Below are 21,542 nucleotides of genomic sequence, written 5' to 3' on the forward strand. Positions count from 1 at the left end.
TGCCTCGTTATTTCGAGGTTTGTTTCATAGTTTTAAATTGTGTGCTCTAGAGAACGTAAAGCATTCTGTTCACTGGCGCTCGACTAAGGAACCAGGAGTACCCGGGATTGAAACCGACCGCCGGAGAGAAGAGTCAGCCAATTGAGGAAAAATCGCGAATCGCCAACGTCGTTTATGTTGACACCTCCATGAACTACAATACATATTATGCTGTGATGGTGATTGACAAGAACCACAGGCAAATCAACGGCACCTTTACAAACGCTACTAACCGGCAACTGCACAAGCCGCAGTCATAGCTTTAGCCTTATAGCGCAGAGAAAAACGGAAGGCCGTACATTATAGGTAATTTCCGACTAGAAACGTGCTAGGTAGGCTACAAGAATGAAATGATCCCCAGGGTGCGGAAGCCTTGTCTAAAGGAGCCGGGACGCACCCCTCAAAAAGCGAAGTCAATCATGTGCAACACAGGCCACGAAGGGCTCGAGAGAAACGAATCGGTGCACAGCCTTGCTCAAGGAAACACCAACTTGGGCATACAACGAAGCCTGCTTCACCATACTCTCTCGTTAGTATGGGGAGAGGGACTCGACATACTTTGAAGCTTCTACCTACTGTCATGCAAAATCTAAATGCAGAGGAAGCCATCTCTTGTCGGCAACGCACTTTTCCAAGGCTGCACAAAACAGTTTAATGCATCCTACAAAATACCAAAGCTGATGCCTTCGATGCACGCATACACCCAAGCTTTACTATGCAGCGTGGGGATTTTCGAGTAGAATGCCAACAGGTCAAACCCCACAAGCTACACATGAGCATTGGTGGGCAGCCTTGACAAGCTCGGACTTGGAAGACCGGCGCAAACTGACTAACGCGCTCGAGAAGCAGCAAAAGCCACCGCCGCCCTTAACTGAGGGTGGGGAACATGGTTGCCATAGCAACCTTTTATCGCGGCAGCGTAAAAGGCTGCTAGCCGAGAAAATCCAGCACGGAAACTGTCGACGTTGGGAGCAAAAAATCACGGCCATGCCTCTTACCCAGTGACATGGCTATGCTTATTCCTCCATGCCTAAAACGGCGCTGGTCATAAATGCACCATATGAATGGTTGTCGGGTTGTGTGGCCTAAGGAGAGCACATGAAATGCCCAATATGGATGGCGCTACCAATTCTGGTTTCATCTTCGAGATGGAAAGATTAGATCGAAATCCTACCCTCAAGTACCCTTGGAACCGAAGTGGCATCTTGGCCAAGCGGGTGGGCTCGTAGGACATGTTTAATGCTAAGATATATATCTACGTCGGGTGGTATTAATCTCGTAGGCTAATTAGTACGCGTGAGATAATAGAGGCAATTTCTGAAAGCTAGGTGATATACGACGAGCAACGTGCTTGTGCGCGAACCAAGATCCGCAGAAGGAGCTGGCAAACTGGAGCCAATTAAGCGACCACATCACACTGTTCAAGACGGAGCTCAACTAAGCAACCTTTCAATTTTTGGACTCATTGGGGGAAGAACGACGTGACGAAGATGGGAACATAAAGACAAAGGAAATCGAACAAGGGTTGAGGGAGAGCCTCACTCCACTAGCAAATGTTTCGATATCTGTGCTTTTCTCCGTCTGAATAGAGCGGTCTTTACTGACGGGTTTATATTATACGCCTTTGCTACCGAAAAAGAGAAGCGAGGCACAGGAGAGGAAGCGAGTAAGGAAAAAAATTTTGCCTTGGAGACGGTTTTGTTTTAACAGGAACCCTATGATTCCTTGGCCTAAACACGAACATAAAAATGCGGCACAGAAAACAACAGCACGAAGGATCGATGTTGGCTCGATGTTGGAAACTGGTTTCTAGGGAGGGATTCACGATTTGAAAGGGACCTGATAAGAAAGACAGATGCAGCAGAACACTCGAGGAGAGCGCTTCGGAAATAGCGAAATGCCAGCATAGGGTGAGCAAAAATATTAAGGCGAAATAGAAAGGATAGAAAATAGAAGGTTGTTTGGTGACCTGGTAAGAAGGAAATGTGCAATGAATTTTTAGGATGAGATTTGTCAGGAGTCTAGGTGAGGCGAAAATAAGAAAAGATCCGAAAAAAAAAAGAGAGGAGAGCCTGAAAACGCAAAAATTATGCTACGCCACAAGTGCAGAGGGGGGAAACATCAAATAAAAAGAATTCAATAAGAAACAATTAACAATGAAAAAATGGGCAGCTTTTTTTTTTGTCCCCTCACAAAGGCATGCTGCCAGACTGATGAAGACACTGCAATCCGAACTATGGAGGCAAGTCCGTTATCTTCATGGTTGCCTACGGGTCCTCGAAGCATCCCACGTTGGGGGAGCCGAGAACTGTGATACCGCGTATAGAAAGTACTCTCGTGAGTGTAGATTTATTACTGAACTACTGTGGTCGCTATGCCTTCCTGCACTCCTTGATTGGGTTAAAAGTCGGAATAAGAAAAATCCACAGCCAGGTAAAGTTTCCTACATTGGTGGCTGTAGTGTACCTACATATGTTGATGTGGTGTTGTCTAAAACTCCGAAGTTTTGCACAGAACCTGTGGGTTCTCCGGTAGGGCTGTTGTCGCTTGTCAAAAATGTCGCTAGACGTGCCCCAGATGAAGAAAAAGGCTGGTGTATTTGAGAAGGTTGTAATTCTCTTGTGACCAAACGATTGCGATCCGCGTTTTTGTCATGTGCTTTCTTCCATTCATCCCTGTCGCTTCTGGAGGTTGCAATATGCATTCCATATAGTCAACCACCAACTCGCCCGCCTTCGTCTGTTACAGACAGCGAAAGCAAGGTAGGTTTTCTGTTCAGAATTAAAGGGAATAAATATGGCCTTAAATTTAAATTCAAAATTTCCTTTTTAACTTCAATGAAAATTTTGTACATTTTGCTTCCTTAAGATGCACGTGGACAGTGTAAAGTAGCTACCCTTCGGGCTGTCCCTACTGAGAATGGTTCCTGGGAATTAAGCGCGGGCTTAGTTCCGAAAACACGGCCTATATCCGATGAAACTTCTTGTTCTCTTTTCTGAACAATGAAGAAGGTGCTGAAAAAGGGAACTCAGTATGTTGAAAGATGCCATAAGATTTGAGTAATCGATACCCGCGGTGATCTCTCAAATGTTTCTTACTGTACAGAGAGAACACAGACGTGAAGAAAAACAATTCACATTACTGCGCTAGTTGACACTAGGCAAGTTACCTGGGTAACCTGTCTAGTGGTTAAAGATCCGGGCTCACTCTCACGTCTGGTCAAAGCGCGTTCCCAACGTTTGTTCCAATGCGTGAACAAGGTGCCATCGTCGTGTGAAGCAAGTCCTCAATGTCCACGCGTGACCGGAACTATTCATACGCGACAAGAAAGCACAGCGAGAGATGCTCAAGCCAACTATATATTGCGATACCCCGGGAATGAGTCCATTCAGGCTTACATCCGAGAGTCGCAATTACGGGAAATGCAGGGATTTTTTTCTTCAGCGCCTGCATTTCATTAAGTGTCCGTTATCATATATTCACCTAAGTCCCATCTGGGCCCTGCATCCTCTTTAAGATACCATCAAATATGAATTAACCTGGCTAAGAAGCTGACACGTGGTCAAGTTGCACATCTTGGGACTACAAGATCAACTCTAAGCTACGCGCGAAAGAAAGTGCATACATACGAAAGCGTAGGAAATAACTCAGCTTTGAGCAAGCGTGCTGGTAAATCAATCAACTCAGGTGCTTCTCTCGCCATTAAGACGGTCGAACGCCGTCCGAGGTAGCGTAATTAAGGGAGAACGCCACCGACGTCAAGGAGCGATGAACATTGCTCAGCGAAAGCTTGGAGCTGTTATTAGGCGCTCAAATTCAGCGGAAAGCGCTCTTCTCACCCTGGAGACGGCCCAGTCGCTACACTCGACTGCGCAATGCTGCGCCAGGCAATATTGGGCGAAATTATAGGAGCGTAGCAGCGTCGTCATCCTGTTTAGCCGGCGAGATGCGTCGTTCAGTTGCAGGAAAGCGAATGAGGATGCCGTTTTAGGCGCCGGAGCTGTGTGAGAATGTATCGTGCACAGTGCGCGCCGGTTTCATCATCTGCGCAGGCACGGATATTTCAGACACCTTATTATGCAGTTGGTACAGCTTTTCGGGGCAGTTTGGTATTACATTCCCTGCATTTCTTCTTCCTCCTCCTCCTCCTCCTCCTTGTTATTACATAGTTCGGAAAGACTGATCATAGTGGGTGAGCAAATGAAGTGGACTTAACTCATAGTCTGTAAAAGAGGACAGTTTGTTAACATGCTGTTTGAAAAAGGTTTCCTTTTAATATAAGGGCTGGGAGGCGACAGGAAAATTACGGCTAAGTTTCAAACTTCACCAGTAGCCGACTCCGCTGATGCACTGTTAGCAGTCTGACTGCAGCACCTAGTTCCCGAGATTTCTAGTGCCGAGGCAATGGTTGCGAAAATGTAAGTTTTCAATGGCCGTTGAGAAACCGGCTGTACTGAATTCACGGGGAAATCAGAACTTTCTTCAAGTTGTAGCGGCGGCTTCCATGAAAGCAAGATATTAATATATTCGGACCAGGAAATCTGGGCTTTCACGGTAGTAATAATTGCGTTGCAGCCGTGGAATCTATGAACAACTGTCAGCAGCAAAAAACACCTGCTTGTGTGTGTGCTTATGAAGGAATACAGGAACTTTGCATAAACATGGCGATGATTTCTCCTTGTCGTCGCTTCATGCGTTTTCTGCTGACTACACGGCCACCTATTAAACGGCGCTCGAAAAGTTTGTCCGCACAATTAATAATAATTGTCGATGACAAGGCAAACTTTATAAAATAACATAGCTTTTCCATTAACGGCTCGCCTTGTAGCCAGCGCTAAACTTTGTATCTGCATTAAAGTTCACTCCTTCATAAATCAGTGTGCACAGAAAGGGATAAATTGGATTGTTTTTATAATCATATGTTATTACAGTTTGTCTTATTAACAATTTAACGCATCCAAAATGCAGGCAGGCCTTGAACCACGCCATAGCCATGAACTCTAGGTTATGTTCGATCATGTGGAATTATTTAATCAGCCCAGAAGTCGCATTGCACACGAGTGTCTATTGCAGCTTACTCGTGCGTAAATGCGCCTGCCGAGGCAGAAACATGTTTAAAGAACAAACAATTGCAAAAGAGGCATGAAAAACGGCCTTTCAGGCTACGGGCAGGCAACCAGATTCTAAAGAAAAGAAAACAAATCTATAGACAAGGTTTTTGATTTCATATAATGCCCATATCGAGCGATCAAATGCCACAACGCGACTCTAACGTGCTGAAATTGTTTCCTTCCTCGCCTTCATTTTACCAGCGTGCGCTTCTCAAGTGATTTTACGTGCAAAGTAGACAAAATGCTTTTTTTTTTTCCTTCCACAATTTTCAAAATATAACTGGTTTAAAGTAACTTTTGCATGAGCATACATATCGTGGAACGCATCTGTGTGTCACCATCAGAACTTTTGAACCAACCTTTCTGACTTATTTTATTTCGGGACATAGGCCACGCTTTGCGACCGCAGATTTTTTGTTTTAATTTATATTTGTCATGTGGTAACAAGTACAGGGCCTTTGTTCACGATTTCTAGCGACAGCTCTCAGGATCGCCTATGATCCTGATGCTTATCGAGGGAAAACAGCTTACCGAATTAAGCTAATAAACCGAAAATAAACCAAAATAAAAAAGTCTGCAGGTTTATTCCTGTTAAACCTAGTTATGTGAACGGGCGTTCTGTTAGGTATGGCTACGCATTGGACATGCGTCGAAGCGTTGAAGCACTCGGATCGGCACACACTTCACTCGTGGCGAGACTGCCAATCAAGCACCGGCGAAGCGGTTGTTAAAACCCGGCTAATCCCGTGGTCAGTGCCCGTTAAAAATCCACAGTTGGTCGAAATTCCTACGGTCCTCCACTACGACGTCCCTCAGCTCGGGATCAAATGCTCAAGTGAATGATGACATTTTGAGCTGCCGTGCCAAGAGTAGAGTTGACGCCCTGAAAACATTTGTGCGACACTTGACTCCCCTGTAATGTGACGTGCGTCACTTGTGGACGTGTCCAGCAACGACTCCAGTTAGACAACGGCTACTCATGAAGGTGGGCCTGCGGTGGAACCGCGATTGGGATTACGAGAAGTGGACAATGGACAATGACTACACCGCCAACCTTTACGAATACCAAAGCGCAGCTGGACTTCACTCCTTCTTTTAACTTTCTATCTCCTGCATCCCATTACCCCTTTCTCAACTTATGCCTTGTGGCAAACGTTTCGAGAAAAAAAAACAAAAAAAAAAAAAAACAAAGACTCCCCCGTTTAAGGCTACGATGCAACAGTGTTAACAGCTTCCAATTGCCGGAATGGAAGAAACAGCGCACCCTTAAGAAAAAAAATTCTCTTTCTCCCCCGTATCTTAAGGGTGCGCTGTTTTTTCCAGATATGAATTACCAACTAGCCCTTCTGCCACCCTTGCAAGTTAAATTTGCCTGCTCGCCTTGCGCACCATTGCCCGCGTGTATGCGCGTTACTACTGGTTTAATTTCCAGCCTTTTATTTGTGACTATAGTATCCCACTCATACCCCCCGACACGCTAGCACATCGTAATTAACACCACCCGGCATACACATAAATCCTGGCTTTAAACAAGCCCTGGCTGTGAATGTGGCTGCATGGCCTTGGGGCAGTGTTCCCAATTCGGGATCAAGGTCCTGCAAGGCTGTATTCTGATCTTACCCTCTGACCACAAAGGCGAAGACCGAGCTGTCACGTGGTCTTCTGAACCCAACATCAATTAGTGCACGACACGTAACCTGCTAACTACCATTTCTTAGACGCATACCTGTGATGGTTATCTCACAATCACGATGCCTGAATTTCGCGTTAGAAGACTCTAGGTCAACAGCGGGGACATCAGGGCAGTCAGCAGTCTGATGCCAAGCTTGCAGTACAGTGCAGCCGAAGTCTAGGACCATCATCATCATCATCATCAGCAGCCTGACTATACCCACTGCAGGGCGAAGGCCTCTCCCATATTTCTCCACTTAACCCGGCTCTGTGCTAGCTGCATCCACTTGACCCCTGCGAACTTCTTAATCTCATCCGCCAACCTAACTTCCTGCCGCCCCATGCTACGCTTTCCTTCCCTTGGAATCCAGTTTGTTACCCTCAGCGACCATCGGTTGTCCTCTCTTTGCACTACATGTCCTGCCCATGTCCATTTCTTCCTTATTTCCACTAGAATGTCGGTAATTTGAGTTATTTCTCTGACCCACTCTGCACACTTCCTATCTCTTAATGTTACCCCTACCATTTTTCGTTCCATAGCCCTCTGGGTTGTCCTCAACTTAAGCAGAACTCTCTTGGTTAGCCTCCACGTTTCAGCGCCACAGGTGAGTACAGGTAAGATGTAACTGTTATATACTTTCCTCTTTAGCGATACCGGTAAGCTGCTAGACATAATCTGCGGGGTGCTTGCCAAATGCGCTCCATCCCAATCTTATTCTTCTTGTTATTTCCTTTTCATGGTCCGGATCTGCGGTTACTACCTGTCCTAAGTAGACATATTCGCCTAGTACTTACAGTACTTCGCTACATAATGTAAACTGCTGTTCCTTCCCGAGGCTGTTGAACATTACCTTAGTCTTCTGCATATTGATTTTCAAGCCTACCTTTCTACTTTTCCTGTCTAGGTCATCAATCATTGTTTGCAGTTCATCCCCCGAGTTGCTTGGCAAGGAAATGTCATCAGCAAATCGCAGATTACTGAGGTATTCTCCATCTACCCTTATTCCTAACTGCTCCCATTCCAAGTCTCTGAATACTTCCTCTAAGCAAGCTGTGGATAGTACTGGGGAGATTGTCTCCTTGCCTAACACCTTTCTTTATGGGAATTTTGTTACTTTCTTTATTCAGAACTATGGTTGCTGTGCAGCCATTATATATATCTTCCAGCACTTTTACGTACGGCTCGTCTACCCCCTGATTTCGCAATGCCTGCATCACAGCCGAGGTTTCAACTGAGTCAAATGCTTTCTCGTAATCAATGAATGCTATGTATAAGGACCGGTTATATTCTGAGCATTTTCTATCACCTGATTGATGGTATGGATATGATCGAGAGTAGAGGACCGTTTCCGAAACCCTGCTTGATCGTTTGCTTGATTGAAGTCTAAGGTTGTCCTGATTCTATTAGCGATTACCTTAGTAAATACCTTGTACGTAACAGACAGTAAGCTGATTGGTCTGTAATTTTTAAGGTCCTTAAAGTCCCCTTTCTTATGGATGAGGATAATGTTTGCATTTTTCCATGGTTCTGGTACCGTCGATAACACCAGGCACTGCGTATAGAGGGTGGTCAGTTTTTTTAGCACGATATCCCCCCCGTCCTTCAGCAAATCGGTAGTTATCTGATTATCTCCAGCTGATTTCCCCCTTTTCATAGTTTCTAATGCTTTCTTGACCTCGTCCTTCGTCACTGGTGGAACGTCTGACTGTTTTTCCCTACCGCCAATCTCATTACGGTCCTGACTACTTTGGCTACTGTAGAGATTTGTATAGAACTCCTCGGCTACTTTGACTATCTTATCCATATTTGTGATGATGTTGTCCGCCATGTCCCTTTTCGCATACATCTGGTTTTTGCCTATGCCCAATTTCTTCTTTACCGCTTTAAGGCTTCCCCCGTTCTTTACAGCATGCTCAATTTTCTCTATGTTATACCTCCTTATATCGGCCACCTTGCGCTTATTGAGTAGCTTTGATATCTCGGCCAATTCGATCCGCTCTGTTGGATTGGAAGCTTTCATACTCTGGCGTTTCTTGATCAAATCTTTCGTCTCCTTAGACAGCTTACCGGTATCCTCTCTAACTATCCTACCGCCTACTTCTACCGCGCACTCAGTAATGATATCTCTGAAATTATTGTTCCTTGCTTCTAGGGTAATGTCGCCATCCTCGGTTAGAGCTGAATGCCTATTCTGTAGCGAGATCCTGAACTCTCCTGCTCTCCCCCTCACCGCTAATTCGTTGATGGTTTCTTTCTTACTAATCTGTTGCGTTCCTTCTTCAGATTTAGGCTAATTCGGGACCTCACCATCCTGTGGTCACTGCATCGCACTTTCCCGATTACCTCTACATCTTGGATAATGGCGGGGGCTGAACATATTATGAAGTCGATTTCATTTTTAGTCTCCCCGTTCGGACTTTTCCATGTCCATTTCCGGTTCATCCGTTTGCTGAAGAAGGTATTCATGATTCGTAAGTTATTGGGCTCTGCAAACTCAACTAGTAACTCCTAGAACCAATGCCATAGTCACCTACTGCCTTGTCTCCTGCCTAGGAACAGTAAGTATGAAAATGTGTTGCTTTTACAGCGAAAATATTATACACTCCAGATTTGCTAGGACATCGACATTTCGCGCACCACCAATGTTGTGGCGAAAATTTGTATAATCACAATGGTAATAACACGGAACAAATTAAATAAGTCAAAGGGAGCCTCAGTCGGTCGGCCTAAGTTTTGACAGAGAGCATGTCTTTGTAAATTATTCTTCCTAAATTCGTGTCTTCGCCACGCTTCCCACGTCGCGGGAGTTTTGGCTCGAAATACTATAATATGGCATTCCAATCTACAAGGCCTTGTGATGTTAGAATGGTGCTCATTGGTTTAGGTGTCCAGTAAGGCCTTCTAGTTACTTGTCGAGCTTACGGGAACCGCCAGTATTTCTAGTAGGTCTCATTTCTACGTCGGTATGGCGTCCGTCAAAAATATCTTTAGGGTTGCGCAAGGAGAGTACACTCCGTCCCAGTTCCAAGTACTGGTTTCTCCCTTTTTTATATTGTTTAGCTTTTTCATGACTGGCGCATAGCTGCTCGTATTTCAATTATAACAAGATACTTACTGACACAAAGAAAACGGGACACAAAAAAAATACTTATGATGTCTACAGAACTCATTGTTTTTTATCCCCAATCACTCTCGCCTTGTTCTCTTCGAAATCATCAGGCGCCATGCACCTCACGGGTTATAGAAGTTATGGCCCGGAGATATTTCGTTCATAGCTGAACATGTGCCCTTTTTGCGGAGTTCTACTGACATGCTCGGGAAATGACATGTTTCCTATAACGCTGACGGTTCCTGCAGTCTCTCCACGACTTTGTTCTTTACGGGGTACATTGGCATTAGTATGGCGCTACTTGAATTCGGTCGACTGGGCGGCCAAGTTATTGCACTCTGCGTAGCGACGAACTTGCCTTGGTGGTTCGGTGCTCTCCTTCACTTACACCCTAAGGCAATCCATCAGCCGACGCAGATTCCATTATTCAAATTTAGAATTTTGCACATGCTTCTCACACAACACTATTGCACCTTCTCCAATCCAAATAGTCGTCGTAACTTCAGTGGTGTTTGTTTCCTTTGTTTCAAGAGGTTAGGAACCTTGCTTGGCGGACTGTGTTGGCGATGAAATTGACGCACATGATTGCCGGGTTACGAATCATCGGAGGAGATAAAACAGAGCACCATGCAAGAGAAAAATGTCCCATTATTACTTTGTTTTGAGCTAGCTAGTTGATTTATTTATGATAAGGTACATAATTCTTCATTGCGTATTATCATAAACAAATGAACTCCCCTCTCCCCCCTCCCTCGAAAAAAAAAAAAGAAGAAAATAAATGCAACGATTGGCATCTTAAGTAGGTTTCCTCAGGATATTTGCGCTTTGGAAGTATAAGTATATTGTTATAAGACGTCATAACGTTATAATTCTTATAATGTTATAACGTTGTAACGCAAGATTTTGATCGTGCTGTTTTTGTTACCTGGCTACATCGCTGCCTCACTGAAAACAAGGCACGTTGCATTCGAAATCCCGCCAAAAAAAAAAAAAATTACAAACACTTCACTGTTTACTGTACATAAGCTTTATTAACCCCCGTACGCAAGCGCAGTTGGTCGCTTTGGTTATTTGCATTTTGTTTTCGCGAACATAAGTCTCTCATAGCTTGGCGTTCAAACCTAAAGTAAACAAGGCCTTACGGGTAGCACAGAGGAAGCTCCGAGCTCTGAAATTTGAATACGGCACTATCGGAAAGAAGAGCACCAAGTACGAAGATGGTCAAGCTTCCAGATTTCCTCAATTGTTATGACACTTTACATATAAGAAAAGATATAGTGAAGTACTTTGCACATGAATAGACGTCCTGGAATTGAAATATATAGAAGATCCGGACTGAAGGTAAAGGAAGGCTAAAATGTGAAAGCCACCGTAAAAAATGCGCATAAAGCCACTGGGAGGACAAAAGGAAGTCAACTGGAACTGGGTCACGCTATTTAGGGCCTCGGCTTTTGTCCGTTTCGTTGATTAAGCAGTGCCTGTAAAATTCAAAACGGGTAAGAGGAGATATGGTGCGTTGGTAACATCGCCCTGCACTCCAGATGTAAAAATGCAATGTATTTTCTAAATAATGTCGGCTAGAAGAACTCGTGTATTTTTTTCTTAAGAAAAAGACTGCACGACCTAATTAAAGATTATATCAACAATCGATTTCGATATTGCGCATGAATTACAGTTCCCAGAAAAAATGAGCCTGAGCTCAAATTACGTTTCGCTTACTACAGAAAACCTGCTGCGCAAAGTCTACCGGGTCGGCTGACAAGTCTGACAAAATAGCTCACGATAGCTGATATGCGGCAGGCTTCCGATCAGCAAACAATATTGCTAGTCTGTCGTCGAAAATTTATCGCTAGTGCATACACCATCATCGCTACCACTAATATCTCTCGAGAAAAATTCTGATCAGTGCAATGCGCGGAATGATAGTATGAGCGCATGATGAACTCAAGAAGCACTCTAAGCAAACAATGTTTGTGTGACTCGAAGTTGGGCTCAGTTCGTCTATTAGCCTAAAACCATTATCATTCTTCACACAATGCTCAGACGTCTTAGAAGAGCGTAATATCTAATGAAATAATCTCACAAGTCTTCGTGTCCCATCACATTGAACGTAGTGGTCACAAATAACTATCAAGTACCATGGCGCCAGTGCCATGTTCTGCTGAAGAAATTTTGACATCACAGAAGAGCCATGCAGACTGAGCGCCATGGAAAAAATTGACGTAGAGGCAATTAAAGACTGCCTACGAGTGAGAGTGAGAAAACATTACTCCCAGTGGCCGCAGTGTATCTGCAAATGTATTAATTTCATTAATTTTGTTTTGTGGAAATAAAATGTCTGCGTAGAGAGTGCATCACCTGAGAGCAACCAACTGCCCCCCCCCCCCCCCCCCGCCCCCAGCCTCCTCCCTTTTTAAGCGCGCTGACACCTTTCATAAATAAATCCTTCTGCGCTGCCCCTCTCCTCCTTTGCTGTGCGGACGTCTATATGGAGACGGCATTTTTGTTTCTTTCGCATGTCGTCGTGTGTTCTTGCCACCGCCGAATTTTTGTGTAATGGGTCTCGTAAGGAGCCTTAAAGCATTTATTCACCATGGCCTAAATATTACCCAGCCATTCCCACCACTTCATTTCGGTATGAAATTATGGAGAACATGTATTGAATAAGCCTCTCTACCCCTTCTCCATTCGCAGGAGCAGCGCTTCTGTGCTGTTTCCAGTTGGACGGTGGGATGTGCTGGGCCGCCTCCACTGCCTCGTCGAGGGCATCCCGCCCTGCTCGAGCGAACGGCGACAAAGGCGGCTCGTGCCAGAACGAGGAAGTGACCGAGTGCGTGGGAAAGCTGGACTTGCTGTCGCAGAACAAAAGCCTCGCCTTTGCCACCTCCGAGGAAGAGCTGAAGCGCATATGCGAGTGAGTGCAAATTATTTGTGCTACTTGTGGCCAGTGATTGTATTTCAAAGCCAATCTTCTCGAACCACTGCGGCTGAATACGACAAACTTGGCGTTGGTTCTATCTTTGCGCAATCAGCTGTATAGAGGCCTCTTCTCGTCCGCGCGAATCACCCCTCGAAGAACTTTGGCTGTTGTGTTAGACTGGGCAGCGTGTAACTGCTTCCCAGACCTTACAAACAGAGCTACAGAGGGAATGCGGTGTTGGTGTCCAGTAATCGTGGCCTTCACCTCACACAGTGCGTGCAGAAAGGGGTGAAAATCCTCTGCCGTGCCATATGCTTTGGTAAAGACAGTCTCGTAAGGGCGCTTAAGAAACCCTGTGAGTCTGTGTTTTGCAATTGGTCGCAGACAGAAACGAAACAAGAAGATCTTGCCATGACAAAAGATTGAGTTTTTGCTTATCTGTTTTCGGTGTTTGCGTTTTTGGTTGGACGTTTTACTCTGTGTTGCTTTTTGTTAAGTGACGCGTGCGTGCCTCTTGTGCCCTCTTCCAATTAATTTACTCTGTCCACAATAATAGCAGTCTGCTCAGAGGGATCCTCTTGAGACCGGGGTATCGATCTCAAACTCTCTACCCTCGCTGGCACTTGTGATTAAGGGAAGGTGATTGAACCGCTTCTGCTTCTTTTTGGGAACACCCGTCTGGCTTAGATTTGCAGCTGCTCTGTTTCTCATAGCAAGGAGCGCAGAGCGAACGTAGCTTTGTAGATCCACTACTGCTTTGGGACCTTGGTACTCGCTCATAGAAAGCTTGTCACATACGGAGTCAGTTAAAATGAAATATGCATATTTCAAAAGGACGAGGGAAAATCCTTTTAATTACAATGAATGCTCTTGTACTCCTGCAGACGTCTTAGTTGTGCAGGAGTCCTTAGAGTTACTATATAGGATGTGCCTATATAGTAACGTTAGCCTACATAGTAAGCCTATATAGCCTATATAGTAACTCTAGGAGTCCTCTGGTATTCGCTTCTTGTTTGGCCCGGTCTGTCAACCGCATCTTAGTGGTGAGGTTAGTAGTTAGTAAAGCGTCTTCGCAAGGAAGAGCTCGATGAGGAAAGGATGGTGCTCACTGAGCGTGGTTGTGGTCATGCCCATAAGTAGTACTATTGGCCAGATTTCGGGGTTTGTCAAGTGAGGTAGTAGAATGAGTGTAAGGTGCGACGCATTCAGTGTGCCACCATGGGTAGTAGTGTTTCATTTTTAAGCTTTTGCTTACGCAGCTCGTTCGGTAGGAAAGCCGTCGTCGTAGTAGTAGCAGCAGTCAACACCGAGCGTCGGAAATAATTTGGGGCTGCGTAAAAAATAATGTCTTTTTTTGTGGTTTCTAGTAATTGATGATAGATTGGGGTGTGATTGGCGATGATAAGTTATTGGTATTATTGTAATTGATTAATAAATAGATAAAATAAATAAAAACTGAGAAAAGATGGTTAAGAGGCGTCAAAATGCACAGAGTGAAAGGCCTATTCTTGACAATGCTAATAAGAAAATTTAGAGCGCTTAATTGATGAAATGATTGAAATATGTTGAAAAAAATTGAAAAATGCGTTCAAAAGCATTCAAAGGCGTCAACTGCTCAGAACTGAAGGCCAATGTTTGTTGATAAGTATTAGTGCATACAAATAAAGTAAATAGAAAATTATATAGTTAACAATCGAACAGTGAAAAGCATCGTCTGTCTGTGTAAAATTCTATCGCGTCATGCTCTTGAATGCGCACTGAAAGGGGTAACCAATGAGGCTAAAAAGTCGAAATTCTGACAGATATTGAACGATCCATCACCCTCGCGCAAGAAAATTTTATCTAGCTTGAACAGAACCGGGGCAAACGTCAAAAGCGGTTATCCTTTTGGCGATTGATCAAGAGCACTCGTTCTACGCATGGAACAGGTTTATCGGTCGTCTTAAACCAGCCTTTTCTGTGGCCCTCAATAGGCGGAGCTCAAATGCCCCTTAATTTGTTTTCCTCGGAACGCGTGAGTTCATATGTGCGTTTGCTGCTTTGTGGACAAATATAGTTTGCTATATTCGATTGACATGGCGAATAGCTATAGTTTTAGTGAATGAAGACCACATCAAGAAGTAATTTAATTTTGCGTTTTGTTTGCTATTTACATTTAGATGATCCACTTTTTTATTCGCACTGATGAAGTTTCGGCGACGAACAAAGTTGTATACAGCAAAATATTCGAGGACACTTTGGCGACTAAAGTGATGTAAGGCGAAAGCCTGAGTGCTGCATTCTGCTACACGACTGCTGCGTATGTAGCGATGAAGGCTGCTACGAGTAAAGCGACCGACTACTCTTTCACATTCTGCGAGTGCATTTATTCACTGAATTTTGCTTGGCAGCGACGAGATCGCGCTCCTTGTCTCTTCGCAGTTGCTCTACGTTTACTGTTGTGTGGTTGATTTTACCGGGTGCGCAAACCTACGAAACTGTCACTAATAGTAATTATTAACTAAATTAGTCATTATTCATAATTAGTAATTCGTAACAAGTAATTAGTGATTAATTATACATTCATTATTTTTAATTTATAATTGATTGGTATGTGGCCATATGAGGCATGCATACGCGCATACTGTGGTGGTGCTCTGTGATTGGTCGAGACCTCCTTGACGTCATCCCGTCTCGACCAATCAGAGCCACAGCAAAAGCGTGACACTTTAGCTGACGACAATGGTGAGGCAATAAGGGCTTTCGCCTTAAAAACGTACTTGCAAAAGTATATCCACTGTACCCTCAGTGAAGCTTGATAACGGTTTGCAAGTCATGGGAAGATATTTGTCCAATAGCAGCTTTCGCAGACCTCGTCTTAGACATGCTAGCACTGAGAGCTTAGCACGTCAGACCTTGCCCCTTGTTTTTTGGCGCACTATCTCGCAGTCACCTGACGAGTGCCATGGATTGCGTGAACGCGTTCACTCTGAGATGCTTCAATGAGAAGCAGCGGGAGATCTACAAACGGCTCACCAGCGGGGCAGCCCAGCTCATCGAGGACTTCTGCAGGGAAGGCTCCCGCTTCAGGCTCAGTGAGTGGCCCACTTCTTACTCCTACGTTGCATTACATGACGCATTACAATTAGATGACAAAGGATGAGGGTCGTTTATGAAACAAGCGAAGAAGGAACAGCATTACAAGCCAGCAGTATTTAGTTATAGACAAGGACTAAGGTTTTTGTATTGAACATAATGCCTACAAACCTTGACATTACATGATGTATAACCTTTAAACATGAACAGCATTACAAGCGAGCAGTAGCAGTTAAAGACAAGGAGTAATATTTCCGTGGTAAACTTATTATGAGTACTATAAAAAAGCGGTATGCTTTTCAATAAAATTTCGTGTGCTAGGCTTGGCACTGCATGATGTGCAACATTTATTGAAGATCATTATTTTTAAATCGAAATTGTGAAACACTTCTTTTTTGTGTTTTTTTCCTGGCATGTTTGAGGGCTGGAATGCTTCGCCTTCTTGTGTAACTTTGCACAGTGTGCCTTTTTCTTTATAACGTACTCATATAATAAATCTTTCTTGCTATATATCTTGTTTATCTTTTTATTACATACCTAGACATTGATACCCTTATATTATACCTCAACACGCTGGTTAAGTAGTTAGCGCATTCGACTGTTGAGATGGGCAACCGGGTTTCAATTGGGCCGCGGCGGCCGCGTTTCAATGGAGGCGAAAGCAAAGGCGTCCGTGTGTTTTGCGACGTCAGTGCACGTGAAAAAGCCGTAGGGTGCAGTAAATTATCTGAAGCCCATCACTGCGACGTTTTTTATAGTCCGAATCTTTTTTCGACGTCCAACACTGTAAACCACAATTCTTGGTATTATGTGTGAGTGCAACTCCTGACGATGCGCGCTTTCCTGTTTTGTGTGTGGTAGACCCCTTTCCCCTTCCGCTTCGACTGCTGCACTTTTGTGTAATAGCATCTAGCACATGTGTTCGATAACAAAATATAATCACTAAAAGCAGATAAACCTGAGTCTCAAAAGTTGGTTCTCGGCATGGATTTGTGAGCGGACTGTGTGCACTTCATCTAGCTGGTCGGTGGCACTTGACTTCGTAACCAAAATTGAACTCATTGGGTTTAATTTTCCCAGCCAACATAGTAAGCCTTCGCAAAAAAAGACAATGTTGAATGATAGATGAAACGGGATAAACCAGGGAGGAACTGGGAGAGCCGCAAGTTCACTTACACTTCTGGCAAGTACAGTGAAGCACACAACAGTCCGCCTGCATACCATGCGTCGCATTAACCAATTTGTTATAAAATGTAATATAATTTAGCCTATAAAGTTGACCGTGGCACCTTGCGAGTCAAGTGATCTTGTCTGAAGTATTCATTTTTCGTCATCTAATGCCATGATGGTTTCTGATTTTGAAGTTTCGTCCGTCTCTTCCTGTAAGTACTTCGGTATTACTGTAACGCAAAACCTAGCAAGGTCATCTCATATCATGAACATCGCTAACCAGGCTAATCGTACCCTTGGTTTCACACCGCGCAATCTACGATTTGCCACCCCATCCATCAAATCATTAGCATACCCAACTTTTGTTCGTCCTAAACTAAAATACGCTTCAGCAATATCGGGTCCTCACCAGTCTAACCTCTCTTTAACCCGATAAAACAAAAACAAAATCATGCTATCCTTTTCATTTATTTCGATTATTCATACTACACTAATGTGTTTGCTTTAAAATCTAGAACCAGCGTACCCAGCCTTGGAACGCGGCAAAAAATTTCTTGATTGTGCCTCTTTCATTATTTTATCATTCATCTTTAGGAGAATCAGTCATATCACCTGCTTATCGCCTCTCAAGCCGTATTAACCACCATAAGGCCGTCTACGCCCCCACCATAAGAACTACCGCTCATGCACGATCTTTTTTCGTCACGTCATCCCATGACTGGAATGATCTACCACAGGACGCCGTGCATCATATCAACGCCATCCAGTTTAAGAACGCCCTGAAGACTATTGTTGTTCAACTGTCACGCCCATCCCTCATGTAATGCCCCATACCAGCGGCCTTTGAAGTATAAATAAATAAATAAATAAATAAATAAATAAATAAATAAATAAATAAATAAATAAATAAATAAATAAATAAATAAATAAATAAATAAATAAATAAATAAATAAATAAATAAATAAATAAATAAATAAATGCTCATTTAATAATAATTGACTGGCTTTTTATTTATTGGATTCAAAGAGTCAATTCAGTTGTGTCTTTAAAAACAGTTTGTGGCATTTTTTCAAAAAGGGACCAATTACATAGCTTTGTGTTACTAGGCCATAAAATAAAGCTCTCACGTGAGAATTCGCTCGGTCATATCTCTGACCTAACTAGTGCACCTGAAAAGCATGAACAAGGACAACGCTCAAGAGAATGTGGATTTGTTTTCTAGGCATGTTTTCGGGCACTCAAGCAACACCGATTACACATGACAGCTTTTAATTTCTAGTGTTCTTTTAAAGCACTAAAAAAAAATCCGGCTTGCATTAACAGCAGCCTGGTGCCAATAATTCAGTTTTCCTTGTTCGAATACGTTCCACAAATGCAGAGTTTACACTTTGTTCTTGGAGAAAGTAATAAAATTATAGCTACTCAATGTTTACTAACTTATGAAATAAGGAGAACAAGAAATTATTACATACTAGGCCACGTGATTTTCAATCTTCTTCATTTTGCTTGACTGGGCTTGGACACTCCGTGCTTCTTAGCTTGATTACATTTATCTGGGTCAACTGGTATATAGGTGGTTCTTTTTCAACGGTACTTTCCACATTTTAGCCACATTTTAGCTTTTAGTCAAAAAGCTATCTTACGTGTTGTGCAGCCTACCTGAAGCATTCCAAGTGCTACAAGGAGTTGCAGGACGACTACAACCAGTGCGCCTCGGTCTACATGGCTCAGCGGGCAGAGACCCAGGGACAGGCACTCAGCACCCAGGACAAGATTCGCCAGTCATGCTGGTACGCCTGTAGTAGTATTTGTGATTACATGCAACCTAAGTGTTGTCCATATTGTTAAAGTGCACTGGACAGCAAGAACAGGAAAGCGCAGCCACAGCCATAATTGAGATAGATGAGATCGAGAATGAGGGCACGGGTGCATCGGAGATAGGGTTAGTTAATGATAATTGGGATATATTTTTGCTTGTAGATTGTGTGTGGGCGTCATCATGATAGTGTGGTACACATTCCCTAAAGCTGAGGCTAACTGAACTCGGTTGTTGAAAAAGAGGCTTTCAATGATCATCTTCATAAACACCTGTGTTTTATTCCTCCTTCTGTGGGATTGTAGCCCAAAAACTTAATCAAGAAAAGCCTCGTGCTGAAACAAGGGCCCTCTGTAACTCTTATTTTTCAGACTAGCGTGTAGCTGGTGAGCAGGCATGATTGGTGTGATGTTTCCAGGTGGAACATTGGACGGCCAACATCAGACCAACAACCACTGCATGAGAAAGGATTCCGGTTGAACGATAGGTCATCAAAAATGTTTCTACACAACTCTTCATCTCTTCATGCGGATGCCGTACTCTTCGTCTTGTGGAGGCTTCTTGCATTAGTTGATGACAACGCTTAACATGAAGCTTTTTTACCCAGGCTTTAACACGGAGGCATGCGCAAGAAACCCAGGCTGTAACATGGAGGCATACGCATTATTGCTTAGGCGCGTGTGTGCGTGTTGTGAATTTGTTCATATACTGGTATGTAACACCGTCCCCATATTAGTGCGAGTATGGCAAGGGCGAGCACCGTACATTGCTTTACTTCTACCTCCAAATTCCATCAGCCTAATAGAGAGATTTAGCTTACCGTGATCCGCGATCCGCTACCGGGAACCGCCACCGCGCGTTCCACTGCGCATGCCCAGATCCCTTGACGCCGATAGATGGCGCCACATACTAGATGTCGGCACACAGACCTGCCGCGTCGGGACCAATCAGCTTGACCGCCCCGCCCACGCGCGGCAGAGAGCCATGGTGGCGGATCGCTGATCACGGTAAGCTAAATCTCTCTAATGTTTCGTGTTTTCACTGCAGCCAAATGGACGGCTACAAACAGTGTGCCAAGACTGCTGTGCTGCTGCGCTGCGACGTGGAAGCAGCGGAGCTAGCAGAGGACATCATCGTCAAGGCCGGTGGCTACCTTGTGTCCACACACTGCTCGGGATACCGCATCGACGAGCCCAGCTGCAGCGGCTGCTCGGCAAAGGCGGCCTTCGCTTTTCCACTTATTCTGGCGCTGGCGGCTTGGCTGTACCTCTTTTCCAGAAGACCATAGCTTCGGTGCGTGCTGCTTCATCGGCTTTCCATGTGACGAGGAAAACTGCGTATGATAACTTTCTTCACTGCTCTGGACGGCATCGTTGAGGAACAAGACACAGTGCTGAATGTGCCACGGCGTCTGCGTAGAGAGGAGTTGAACTGCCCGCCCTTGGGACTCTGTGGGGTGTTTGTTCTTCTCACCATAGCAGCTTGTGTCCTCGCGTTGTAGTTGCCCACCGGACCGGCTGCGTCACAGCTACAGACCCGTGTAAACAACAGACCGGAAGCTGCATAGTGCGCTTCTGAGAAAGCTACAGACGTGGACTTTACAACGGTGCCAAGACATTTCAGCCTTGAAGCACATCGAACATTGCGCCATGACGGCGCCGAAGGGTGCGTTGTTTGTGGCATTGACAGTGAATATTCTGGCACTGAAAGCCTTTTTATAGACTACTGCTTTCCGCACACAAATTACCTGGCTTGTTTCTTTAATTATCAGTTCATCCGTGTTTCTTCGGTTGAAGATATAAGACGGTAGAAAGAGCCTCTGACACATACTTTTTTGTACTTAAGATGGCCCGCTATAATTTCATGCAGCAGTGGCATCAGCATGCATAGTTTCCTTTTTCATACATATGTGTACCTGTTACTTCAACTTCGATCGTTGTGCTGCTGCAAGGATTGTTTATTGTGCAGTAAAGACGTTCTGTTGTTTTGTTACGGGGTTGGTGTTATTGCTGGGGTCGGAACATATGGAAGCGAACATAGCTCAACAGAATACCACTGATCATATGGGCGGAAGGGGGCCGGACGAAAGTCGTTGTCGTTTCATTTCCTACGCTTCACTGCTCGCATCTTCACCGCTGTCACATTTTACTCTTGGGTAGCCGGAGCCTCGAAGCAGAGATAGCCCACCATCTCCGACGAGAGCGGGCGCTCTTCATACGGGCTCCATTGGCGACTTCGGGTGTGCCTGAACGATAATTGTAGTCGGGGAGGCAAGCTGTGGTTTAAATCAATGTGTTGGCACGGTCGGCGACCACGTGAGGTTCAGCCTAAAGCGCCAAGATTTTCGGCGTTTGTTGTATTAAAAACACTCTATTACATTTTAACCAGGTGAAAAGTTCACAGCATCGCGGTAAGTTAAAGCATCACCTCTTCTTATTGTATTAAGCGTTCTGCCACCTTTAAGAGTCCTAAATAAGGTTCCTAAAGAGGCCTCCAAAGTCAGACTAAATGACCAGGAGCGTAGGTAACAAGGAAATAGCGGCTGTCGTAGCCAGCTTTGTGCCTCTGTTGCGATGAGGGACGGTGCAAACAAGCGAGTTTGCTTCTCTGACCAAACGAAGTGTTTTGG

General features: G+C 44.4%; 1 protein-coding gene across 3 annotated transcripts in view; it reads left to right on the forward strand.

Moving 5' to 3' along the window:
* The window catches only part of LOC146179541 (uncharacterized), a 163,269-nt gene extending 142,374 nt beyond the window's left edge, over window positions 1–20,895 (forward strand). For all 3 annotated transcript variants that reach the window (XM_084579196.1, XM_084579197.1, XM_084579195.1), the window contains 4 exons: window positions 12,626–12,845; window positions 15,780–15,925; window positions 18,752–18,887; window positions 19,961–20,895. In XM_084579196.1, coding sequence (XP_084435322.1) covers window positions 12,626–12,845; window positions 15,780–15,925; window positions 18,752–18,887; window positions 19,961–20,201 — 743 coding nt within the window. In that variant the 3' untranslated portion in view covers window positions 20,202–20,895. The remainder of the gene's footprint in view (window positions 1–12,625; window positions 12,846–15,779; window positions 15,926–18,751; window positions 18,888–19,960) is intronic.
* Window positions 20,896–21,542: the final 647 nt, after the last annotated feature.

This window comes from Amblyomma maculatum, chromosome 9, assembly GCF_055883805.1.
Source record: "Amblyomma maculatum isolate TAMU_Amacu chromosome 9, ASM5588380v1, whole genome shotgun sequence".
Classification (NCBI taxonomy): domain Eukaryota; kingdom Metazoa; phylum Arthropoda; class Arachnida; order Ixodida; family Ixodidae; genus Amblyomma; species Amblyomma maculatum.